Here is a 12,604-nt window from a genome sequence, read left to right on the forward strand (position 1 = left end):
AGGAAATCTTAAACCTTTTGTCTTTTGAGCTACCAATTTTCTATTGTATAGCAATGAAATCCGACCACAAAGGGTTAGTTGCAAAATATAAGCTAATTTTGTTAGGCCCTTAAAATTCGCAGGTTTTAATAGATGTGTGTACTTAGTGACAACCCTTGAGTGTCTTCTCAAGAGTGGAAAAAATTTCTCAGTGAATTAGCAACAACCTTAGAAAGCCTTTCTTTTGAAAGTAAATTTAACACAACGCATTTGCCCGTGTCAGACATTCCCTTCTCTCACATAGCCAATCTTGCATCTCACATTATTTTATTTCTAATGCCTGTCTAGAAAAGAAGTTCATTGCCACAAGAAGTTCATTTAGTTTGATGCAAGAAAAATCAATAACACTTTTTATCTAAAATGTGAGAGGCTTTGAAATAAACTATTAAAGTTGTATGCTTCTATAAATCAGAATGCTAAAAGTTAAAAAAAAAAAAAAAAAAAAAGCAGAAAATGACTGCCTTAAAAAAACAAAACAAAAAAACTCATTTTTCCTGGAACTAGAACTTTTTGATCTGATATAATATTCTTTATATAAAGATTAAAGTATTGATGTTAATAGTAAATTAAAAAAAACTTTTGAAATATGTAATTTAATCTGAATTTTTTGTAAATGAATAAATTTTTTTTCCATGCCAATCAGACTGTAGTGGTTAGATAGCTGATCTCACATCAGAAAGATCCTGGGTTTGAATCCCAGACAAGGCACGGATTTTCTGAACTATCTGTTCTTACTGTGGGAGCAACATTAGCCCACCTAATATGGTGCCCCTAAAAGAGTTGCCAACAAATCTGCCCTACTGACACCTGAATGACTATTGTTAATCTGGTGGGCATTGGGGGGGGGGGGAGATTTCCAAATAATAACAATATTGAAAAGAAATTACTCAAATTTTTACTTCCAATGAAAATGTATTATTTACCTAACTTTTCTTTTGTTTAAAAGAATTATTTTCAGTACTTCTTCCTCTAGCAAGAAAGCAATATCTAAGTGAATGAAAAAAATTGCAATGTTACTTCTGTGTTAAATAATGTGACCATGAAAAAAACATTATTCTTTTTAGTTAAAGTAGTTCTGAAATATTTCATTTGTTAAAATTATTTGATAGAACATGATCAAGACTATCACTTATATCAGCACAAAAGTGTTACCATTAGTTAAGTTCAAAATTCTATTTCTTTTTGAATAAAAAAAGAGTCAATGTTTCAAAAGAAAAATGTATATAAAATGTGCAGTTTAATATACAGGGTATTCAAAAGCTATAAAATTTTTTTATAATGTTTTGCGATTATAGTATGAACCAAATATGTGTGGATTAAAATGAAAAAACTGAAAGTTTAATTGTGTTACAATTGCAATAAAAAAAAATCCGGGTTCTTTAATAAATTTTTTTTTTTGGTTGCCCCTTCCTCCTGGAGAAGAGAGCTTGAGTATGGTATCATTGAATAATCAAAAAATTAGACTTTAATATTGCTGCTTTTTGATTCAATGCATATTTTTCTTGATATTTGACTGTTTGCATACATTCTACTTTATGTTTGACTGTTTACATAATGTTTTCACGTAACAGCAACATATTTCTGAAACTGATAATCTTTTTTAAAAAAAGCGCAAAATTTTTTAAAATTTATATTTTCCAGGACCGAGAAAGGAAATACTTAGCCTACCTTAGAATACCTAGCAAATTAGCATGAGGTTACAAACTACTTTTTTATCTAACAAGGGAAACTAGGGAAGTGTGACTCACCAATTTTGAAATAAACTAGTGGAATGTATGCCTTATGAGAAATAATTTTAGGGGGCAACATTTGTTTCGGCCCATAGAAGGTCTTATGAGAGATAAAAAATAATTCAATATATAGAAAAATCGGTATTTTATTACTTCAATGCAGATTATTAGTTATTGTAATTGTCTCATACTCCAATTAATGTGTAATTAATTGGATAATTAATTAATTTGCAAATTAATAAATGAATTTGACGCCCGGTGGCTGAGCGGTAGCGCTTCGCGCTGTCGTGCCACAGGTCCTTGGTTCGATCCTTGGGCCGGGCAAGGCCGACTCAGCCTTTCATCCCTTCAGTGGGTCGATAAAATGAGTACCAAGCATGCTTGGGAACTAACACTGGGGGTTCCGCGTTCGGCTGACCACCTGACCGGAACATATGCTCCTGCACCCCAGAGCCCAAGGTCAAGAAAACTGAGATGGGCACAGTCGGCCTTGGCCCTCTTAATGGGCTGTCGCGCCACTGAGTTAATAAATGAATTTACATTCGTTTCGGCCCATAGAAAGTCCTGCGAGAGAAAAAATAATTCAATATATGGAAAAATCGGTATTTTATTACTTCAATGCAGACTATTAGTTATTGTAATTGTCTCATAATCCAATTAATTTGTAATTAATTAATTTTCTAATTAATAAATCAATCATAAAATTAAATATTAATTGATTTACAATTACATACTTCAATTAATTTGGAAAGTTTTTAGAAAAAAATTTAAAAAGATTTGATGTCAATTTTTTTTAAAAATTAACCTAACAGGTTTTTCTGAAAATCTACAGATATATAAAATTTTCGAAATCAATTTCGACAATAAATATGCATTATACAGTACGGGAAAGTATTAACAAAATTAATTGGAGTATGAGACAATTACAATAACTAATAGTCTGCATTGAAGTAATAAAATACCGATTTTTTAATATATTGAACTATTTTTTTATCTCTCACAGGACCTTCTATGGGCCGAAACGAATGTTTCCCCCTAAAATTATTCCTCATAAGGCATACATCCCACTAGTTTATTTCAAAATTGGCGAGTCACACTTCCCTAGTTTCCCTTGTAAGTATGAAATTCTTAAGTTAGGCTACGAGTTTAGCAACTTTGTGCAAAGTGGTCAAGCTAAGAAAAATTACAAAATTATAACAAGTTTATTTATTAGCTTTTACAAATTATACAGAATAATTCTTAAAATAATATTTCATTTATGTTATTATTAAATAATAAAAAAGGCATTAAAACATAAACAATGCAGTAAGTAATTTCAATCATCAATTATAATTTTAGAAATGAAAAAGCATTAGGATAATATTAATTTACATCACTATTTAAATCAATGAGTGATAATGCATGTTATCAATACATAAATAGGTAACGACCATGAGAAGTACACTAACAATGATGAACAAATTATTGATTGCAATAAGTAAACATATTTCACAACTAACTAAATTTAAAGCAACATATCTTACATTTTCTGTCGCATGAAGAATTTTTTAAAAATCGAAATGTAACAAGATATTTATAAAAAACTATTGTCCAGGTCCTGATAGGCTTTTATCCATAAATTTTCTTTTAGTAAAACACAGCCACCACTGAAAAGAGAACAGTTTATATATGTAATAATACACTATGTTTTACCACACGATTTAAAATAATTTCTGGGATTATTTGCAGAATTAAGAGGCACAATAACCACATACAAGAGATCTCTGCAGATAAACTCAAAATATTTTGAAGTCATTTCTTCATATATATATTATTTTTAATTATTTTGGCCTAAATCAATACAAAAAAATGAGAAAAAAAACTATGATTAATAAAAATTTTGCATCAAAGGGTAGAGTAATTTTTCCCTGTTAGTGCATATTTCGTTTTTAAAAATTTTTCCATATAAATATAGAATTATAGTAATTATGATTTTATTTACATAAATATTATTTAATTCCATATTTCTTATTATGCATATTTTAATTTTAATAATAATTATTTTAATTGATAATTGAATTGATAATTTAATAATTATCAATTCAATTAAAAAAATTAACAACTTTAGTTTTCTGAATTAACATGGTCGTCTACTAAGTGCACATCTCTTTAAAGACTTGTTTTTTTCGGTTTTGAGGGAGTCTGCTTTAGCAAGTTTGCTTTTCACTGTAATATTTAAAGATAGTTTTAAGCTCCATTAAAAAGTTTAAATTATGCTATAAGAAATAATTCAGCTATTCTTTTACAAAATTCCAGTCAGTCAGCTGTATTGCATTATGAAAAAAATATAATTGCATCACGGTTTTTTTAGATATTTGCGGTGGAAATTGGCATATTTGTTATTAAGTTAATATTAGTAAAAGACAATTAGTTTTTTTTTGATTATGATAGGTGTTCCTTTTGAATTTTAAAAAGCAATAAATTATAACAAAAAATATATATTAAATACCTTGCTTGGTTTCCCACTTTCAGGGTCAAAAACTTTTTCACAAAGTCTAGCTCCACACTCTTGTCGAAGCTGTACAAGATACTGTCGCATTAAATCTATCAAAAAATACAAACTTATTGACATAAAATTTTTTTTTAAATTAAAATTACAATTTTATAAAAAAGTTTAGAAAAAAATATTAAAAGAAAGCATATACTGTATTTTTATATAAATGTCAGAAAAAACAATTTGACCTTGAATGTTTGAATTAGCAATTTGAATATGAATAAAAAATTAAGTTTTTTAAGTTGCTGACATGTGCGTTTAACAATAACTAACTCTTTTTAATAATAAGATTTGATTAATAATTATTGAATGTAATTTTTAACTTCTCTGAAAACGGAACAATATTTTAATATTAGCACAAGAATAGATTTTTAAAATATGTTTTTGCATTATATTTTTAAAAATAATTTATTAATGATAAGGAGAAAATACACAACTCTGTGTTTCTTTTTAGATTAAAAAAAAAGAAACTAAAATATTTTTTATTTTTAAAAGTATATTAATTCGCAAAGTAAATAAGACTGGTATGTACACCTTATGTAAACCAAATAATATAAATAAAATTTAATTATTTCAGACTGATATTAAGCATGCAAGCTAAAATTTATCTAAATGACCAAAAAAAAACTACTAGACTTTAAATTTTTTGAATATTTAAATGAAATTTTAATTTCACATACATTAAAAAAAAATGTTCTTTTCATACCTGCCTCACTTGATGAAGATGGCTTAGCATATACAGCATTTAAAGGAAAACCAGATTCACCTGGAATATCAAATTTAGCAATTGCTAAACTGTACATTTCTTGAGAGCCTTGACCTTTATTAGAACACTATAACACAAATGATAAATATACATATATTTTTTAGATTTACTTTATTATTAATACATATTACAAATGAAACTGATGGATGCTTTTTAGGAATAGGTTAGTGTTTTTAAATAAGGTTAAAAATAAGTTACTGTCATCAGCATTTCCTAAACTTTAGAAACTATGAGTCCTTAAAAGACTCAGGATATCCAAATTCTCCTTTTACTAGAAGCAAGTTATCCCTAATTAAAATATGAATTCTTCATCTTTTAATTTATTAATATGCACATTCATAATTATTATTTTACACATGTGATTGCAGACAGAAGAAATTATCTGAAGCTATTTTTTTCTCAACGTATAGTTTTTTTAAAAAAGATCTTAATTTTTTTTCTTCCTCAGATGATAAATAAAACTCATTTTTATGCATAAAATTAATATTTATAAAATTTAAAGAAAGAAAAAAAAAATTCTAACAAACTTTTGCTCATATCGACATATAAAAGAATATATATAAAGTGAAAAAAAATACCAATTTCCCACTTTGCAAGTCGTCAACACCTCAAGATAATTTTTTTATATTAAAAACTGTGAAATTTACTGTAATAATTAAGGAAAGATTGATAAAACTACGTGTACTTTTAACAAAATCTCTTGAATTGGTGATTTCAAAAAGGGGTTAAATAAATTAATGTTTCAAGATTTCAAGTATTGTAATAATGTATTAAAAATTTTGACAAATATGCAAAAATCAAATCAGTCATGATAATGGCTGAAAAATCTATTGAAATAAAAAAGATAGAATTATCACATCCAATTGTGAATACTCAGGTGCACCAGTTGAATTTTCCGCTTATCATAATAATATCGAGATTTTAAAAAATCATGAGCAATAACCGCATAAAAAACAATTGAAACGTCACATAGATTTAGAGCAGACTGAGCGCGTCAAAAAGTAATTACTCGAATGTGCTATTAGAATTTCTAGTTTCTTAATATTGTATGAAAACACTGGGATTCATAAAACCGTGTGGAAATCAGTCTCAATAACTGGGAAAAAGTCTACTGAAAAAACAGTTGTATCACCATGTCAAAAACAGACTAATAAATGCACATATTGAATTTTGCTTGTCGTAATAAAAGTCAGCCAAATAAAAAAGGGGTAATTGTAGCCAAATAAAAATTGGAATTAATATATCCCATTGATTAAATAATATTTCTGTTACAAATAGAAGTTGGCTACTAAAATGCTACTCGTTAAAATATAAGTTAGCAATTTTTTAGCTAACGATATTTTAAATGTTTGCCATTTCAAAATCTAGATAATAAATTTTATACTTTTGTATTTGCCCTAGTAGCTCATTAATTTTAGCCTAAGTTATAATGGAATTTTTTTTCAGTCTCGTGTTCTCGAAGTTATGTTTTTCACTTACAAATCTGCGTAAAAACAGTCATTATCGTGCGAGAATGAGAACTTCAAGAGAAAAATGGAGATTACAGTTAAGGGTCGTTAATTAAGAATACACGTCTCATTAACAAGATCTTGCATATGTAACAAAAATTACATTTTAGATCAGGGGAACTATAGGAGAATTCAGTTTGAATAAAAATTATCGATTCAGTGAAGTCAATGAATGGTCTTGAGATCGGCAGAAATTTACGAATTAGTAGAAGACATTGTTGTTGTTGTTGATTTACGTCACACTAGAGCTGCACAATGGGCTATTTGCGACGGTTTGGGAAGCATCCCTGAGGATGATCCGAAGACATACCATCAAAATTTTGATCCTCTGCAGAGGGGATGGCACCCCCGCTTTGGTAGCCCGACGACCTGTACGCGAAGTCGAGCACTTTACGGTAGCACAGTTTAACGAGGACCAATACCGCACACCCTCGGTCCCTACGCAGACTGATCCAAGTGGGTCACCCACCCGCACACTGACCGCAGCCAGTGATGCTTGACTTCGGTGATCTGATGAGAACCGTGTCTTAACGATCAGTCCACTGTGGGACGAAATAGTAGAAGAAGAATCACATGCCTGATACTAGTGATAGATAAAAGTACTGATACTAGTCATAGTTATTTTTTTCCTCAACTATTCATGAAAAAGAAATAGAATTTTATATATACGTATATAAACATATTTAAAGTTCAGTTATAATTTTGTCTGCATAAATATAACAGCGTGCTGTTTTTTCCCTTCCGTGCAGGATATTTGCGTGTTCTAAAAACGAATCATAACTTATTTTTCACTTCCCTTTTATGCTTACTAATTTAATTTACAGGCTATAGTATAATAACTGGTTAGATGTGAGATACTGAGTTGTTAAGCTAAGATCTGTATTGCTAACCTCATTTACCTGGTTTGATAAATGCCCAAAGAAAAATATTTTATGTTATTGCATAGCTGCCATAGGAAAAAAACCAGTAGATTTTACGAAATATAAATTTCATGATGATTGTTGCATAATGTTCTAAATATTTAACGCATAGGGAATTTTATAGTCATCAAAATAGAAAAATTGCAATATTTTCCAGTTATGATTGACATTAAACATTCTTGAAATGTTACGTATTATGTATACTCATAATTTTGAATATTAAGAGGCATTTAATTAATCAAAGATAGATAACTTTTTTAAAAATAAATTTAAAAAGAGAGCTCTGAATAATAATTAAAAAAAAAACGGAACATTTTATAACAAAAAAAGTATTGAACTGATTTCTATAAATAAGGTTCGCTTCATTATGTATCAGTAAAACTTATGTAAATATTCAAGCAAGCAAGCAATAATCTGAAGAAAAAAAATTATATTTCAATTAGTTTTTTTTACGAAACTTACTAAATTTCAGGGAATACTGTAAAATGTACAAAAGCCAGGAGAATTTCAACTAAACCAGTAGATCAAGAGAAACTGGAAAAATCCAGTAGTTTACTGGAAGATCCAGTGGAGTTGGCAGCTATGTAATTGCCAAAAAAAAAAGCTTTTTTTTGAGATTTATTTTTGAAACTCACTTTCAATTTCACTAAAAGGCACATATATGACTTTCTTAGTAAAAAATTCTTCTAATACAAAATGTTAAATTCACATAGAAGGTATTTTCTTTGTGTAACTTTAATTTAACATATCACTGGAAAATCAATGTTTTGATGAAATTTATGCACTTCTTTTTCTTATCTGCATGGCAACAATGAAGCATTTTTATTTTAAAAAATAAAATATATATATATATATATATATATATATATATATATATATATATATATATATATAAATAAATAGCCCATGCATAAAGGAACACCCACAAAAATTGTAGAAATTTTTTAAAATTTTACTCTACTAAAGTATTTATCACAATCATGGAGCAAACTAAAAAAGTACATAGTAAAATTGGTATAGAAACTTTTGGAAATTCAAAACAAAACTGTTTATTAAAAAAAGTAAAAATGTACTGGACACAACACAATTAATAACTCTTAGAATATTAATAACTATTAGAATCAAGTTATTAAAAAGTCAATTAAAAACTCACTCTTTGAAGCCTTTTTAAACATTCTGTAATATACAAAGTCAAGTATATTAGAACACGATCAGCTTCACTCTAAAATAAAATAAAAATTACTATTAATGAAAGTAAATTACTGGACATTATTTGAAATAGTATAAAATCATACAAAAATTAAATATATGCAAAATATAAAATTAAATATAAGTAAGGAAAAAAAATTAAAAAACGAGTTACAAAAGAAATTTTCTAGTTGCAAGTTAAGCTTTACAGAACATACTAAAAAATGAAATTAAGCCAACACAGTTGATTTTATCACAGTTATAACAAATTATAAGTTTTATAAAACACAATAATTGCAAAAGATATTTATCAAATAATAAGCTATTGGAATTGAATTGCAAATAATTTATTGGGTGTAAAATTGCCTCAAATAAACATAATATTCTTTACAGAAATCTCTTCTGATTAGATAGAACAATCTAAGTGAATGAGTAAAAAATAGAGCTTAAAATATGTTAAATTTTATCAAGCCCAATGTAAAATTTCCAGGAAATGTTTTTTAAGCTTCATTTTTTTTCTTGTATACTTTTTTAAAGCACTAAACTCTCCTTAAGGATGATTTTTTTAAGGTTTCTAGTGAGTCATGAAATAAAATTAATTTTCATACATTCCATTGTAAGAAATATGAAATTTCTGAAATACTAAAAACATCTCATAGTTATTTTCAATACAGGTTTTTATAAATTATAATTTCATTATACTTTTATAAAACCATCAGAAGCAAACAAAAATCAAAGAAATTTTTTTTTTTTTTTTTAATTTAATGAAATCAGTAAATAATTACAAAAAGAAAGTAAAACATTTTAAAATGAGAAAATTACAATAGGATATTTTTCTTATATATTAAAGACTTCTATATTCAACTTTAAATTCCGATATTTATATTTTTTTGCCATTTGTTTATATATTTACCCCAATGAAATCATTTTACACAAAATTTGCAAAACCAGTTTCACCTAAATAAACCTATTGAGCAGTAGAAATCTCATTATGCTTCATTTAGCAAGATAAATGTAACCTTTCAGGTAGTGTAAATGTGATATTATAAGGGTGGTGTTCACAAAATTTAAAACAAAAACCAAAGAAATGATTATTTCCTATTAATTATGAATTATCAACATTGCTTCAGTAAAACAAAATGCAATAACTATATTTTTTTTATTAATTATGTACTTGATTCGGATTATGAAAAGTCTGTAAGAGTAATACACATTTATCAAAGCATTAAATAAAATTTTAAACATACTTTACTGAAACGTCTGGTTATTTGCTGCATCACTATTACATATATTTTCAAGAACAGAAAGAAATTTTGTTTCTATTTTAATTAAGAACTAATAATGAAAAACAGAAGTTACAATCATTATTTAATCAAAAGATTCTAAACATTTTAATTATTTGTAATTACTTTTTTCATTACTTTTAAATGATGCTTTAAGTTTAAGGGATGGCAAATTTTTTTTTCTTCTTACATTTTATTTTAAATACGAAAAGAATGAAAAATTTATAATATAAAAAGTTTTGAAAATCATAAGTTGTTTGAAAGTTTCAGAATGCTAAGTAAACAGTTATAAAAACAATTAAAAAACATATTTAATTTTGGCTGCTATTTTTGACTAACATAATTTTAAAAGGTTCACTTATTTAAATTATAATGGCAGGAATATAAGTTTGCGAATATTTCCATTCCATATTAGCACCTGTTCATACCAACTACAATAGTCAAGGCGCCGGCCAGGTGGCCGAGCGGTTAGCGTGCCTGACTGCAAAGCCATAGGCTGCGGGTTCGAATCCCGCTCTGTTCATGGATGTTTCTCTCTCTCTTTGTGCTGTCCTCTGTTGTGTGTGTGTATATGTGAATGTGGCCCACCCTATAAACGGGTTTGTGGCAGTGTGGCGTGGGCAATGTTGCTCACCTCCGTGACTTTGGTTCACAGGTGCCCACTGGGTAACGCGAAATGAGCAACAATTCTGGCATAGTATAGGCAAAGATTCCAATTCAGTGCCTGCCATTGGAAAAAAAAAAAACAATTGTCAAGGCACCAAAGGGATTTTGTACTAAAAAATTAGGTTTGTCAAAGGATGACTACAAGTTTTACCCTTCAAATTAGTGTGATCTGTGATATTTTTTTTTTAGTTTCTTGCAGGTCATTGCTCAGAATTCTTATAAAATACCAGTACGGAAATCTTCCCATAAGTTTTTTTAATAAATGCATGAAATAAAACATACCTTAATTTCATAGGTTCTGAAGAAAACATTAGCCTTGAAAAAATAAATTGCTTCATCGATTATATCTTCTTGATCAGATTCTATATGTAATGCATAGAAAGAAAAAAAAATCAAAATTTAATAAAAATATAGACAAATATTCTATATAATACAGCAACTATGATATAGAACTTGAAATTTATTTACATTATATCAGTATATTGAAGAGTATTTTAGTTTCACAGACTTGAATAGGTAAATAGTTATCAACATTTAATTTTACCTATTCAATTTAATAGATAGAATTGGTAACCTGCAATTTAGACCAATTTATGATAAACATTTAATAACCAAAAATAAATGATTAAAATTGATATAACACTTGAAAAACAACTTTAAAAGGTAATTCTTTGAAAACTTACAATTAGTTAACTCATACCACTGTTCTCTCGGCAGAGAATCAACATTATAAGACATGTTTTCGAATCATCCTCAGAGACGTTTCCCAAACCGTCGCTCATAGCCCATTGCGAAGCTAGAGTGCGACGTTAACAAAGTTACTGCTATCTTTAAAAGATTGATATGCACTATTAGCTTTTAAGATTTAATTTTGCTGCCATACATGCTACACTAATTTTTTTTTGTACCTAGAGACTTAAATATTGTAGGTTTTCAAACAAGTCCTTTTTTAGTACATAAAACAAAAGCAATGATTACTATCTCTAGTTTCATACACAAGAAAACAAACACTAGAAGTATAACATTAGCAATTATTGTAACTAATAGTTTAAAACACCAAATAATGTTATGTTTGATATGTACCTCCTCGTGGAGCTGGACCCCTAAATTGCGTTTTAATGGGTAATAAAGCCATATTCCCAACTAAATTTGCAGACTTAAGTTGAGAATGATACGCCTAGAAATGAAATAAAAGAAAATATATAACAATTGTGTTTCTATACGATACAAGCTGGTATAAAGATCAAAATTGGATAATAATTCATGAATTAAAATATTCATACCGGCATTTTGAAGTATTTTTCGAAGCTCTAATGAATTGTTTGTATAACTATAGAACTTCAAAATTTTGTCTTCTGCCTGTTCTGCCCCGGAAAACGGAAACTTACAAAATATTGCCAATTTAAAGCAACCTAATAAGAAAATTAATCGAAGTTGCCAATAGATAAAACTCATGTGACGTAAAATGCTAACAAGAACTTAGAACTTCATTCGCTATTGCCATCTAGGGAGAAGACCGGTTCCATGGCTTGATTCTTTTCTCTCTTCTCTTCTTCTCAGTTGTACGGGAATGTACAACTGAGAAGAAAAGAGAGTTTATATTTTTCCCCTTTCTATATATAATATCCCCTTTCTATATATATAAGGAGAGAGTCTATATTACAAAATATTATGAAAGGGGGAAATCCTTTCATAATATTTTTTGTAATTAATTATCACAAATATTTTTTAAAATTTCCACGACGCTTTATTTTGGAACTATGTTCAATGTAGTTTTAAGTCCCATATAGTTTCCTAATTTAAATGTTTTTAATCTTTTTGAAGATCAAGACAGAAACTAACATATTTCCTTCTCCTATGATTCTCCACACCCTATTGGTAAAATTATGTGAAGTGTTGCTTAAGTAGAGAGTTTGCCTCCTGCTCCACGCCACCTGCAGCCCATTTCGATCGCCAATTTATATTCAATCT

General features: G+C 28.0%; 1 protein-coding gene across 1 annotated transcript; it reads right to left on the reverse strand.

The window, feature by feature from the left end:
* Window positions 1-2,952: 2,952 nt before the first annotated feature.
* On the reverse strand, window positions 2,953-12,186 carry Arpc3A (Actin-related protein 2/3 complex, subunit 3A). The gene is made up of 7 exons (XM_016074454.5): window positions 11,917-12,186; window positions 11,717-11,810; window positions 10,916-10,995; window positions 8,650-8,718; window positions 5,009-5,135; window positions 4,258-4,352; window positions 2,953-3,415 (listed from the first exon to the last, which is right to left on the reverse strand). The coding sequence occupies exons 1-7, from the start codon at window positions 11,920-11,922 to the stop codon at window positions 3,353-3,355; spliced, it is 534 nt and encodes a 177-aa protein (XP_015929940.1). The 5' UTR covers window positions 11,923-12,186; the 3' UTR covers window positions 2,953-3,352.
* Between the last annotated feature and the right edge of the window lie 418 nt (window positions 12,187-12,604).

This window comes from Parasteatoda tepidariorum, chromosome 8, assembly GCF_982258835.1.
Source record: "Parasteatoda tepidariorum strain Cologne lab strain chromosome 8, Ptep-v5.0, whole genome shotgun sequence".
In the NCBI taxonomy this organism is placed as follows: Eukaryota; Metazoa; Arthropoda; class Arachnida; order Araneae; family Theridiidae; genus Parasteatoda; species Parasteatoda tepidariorum.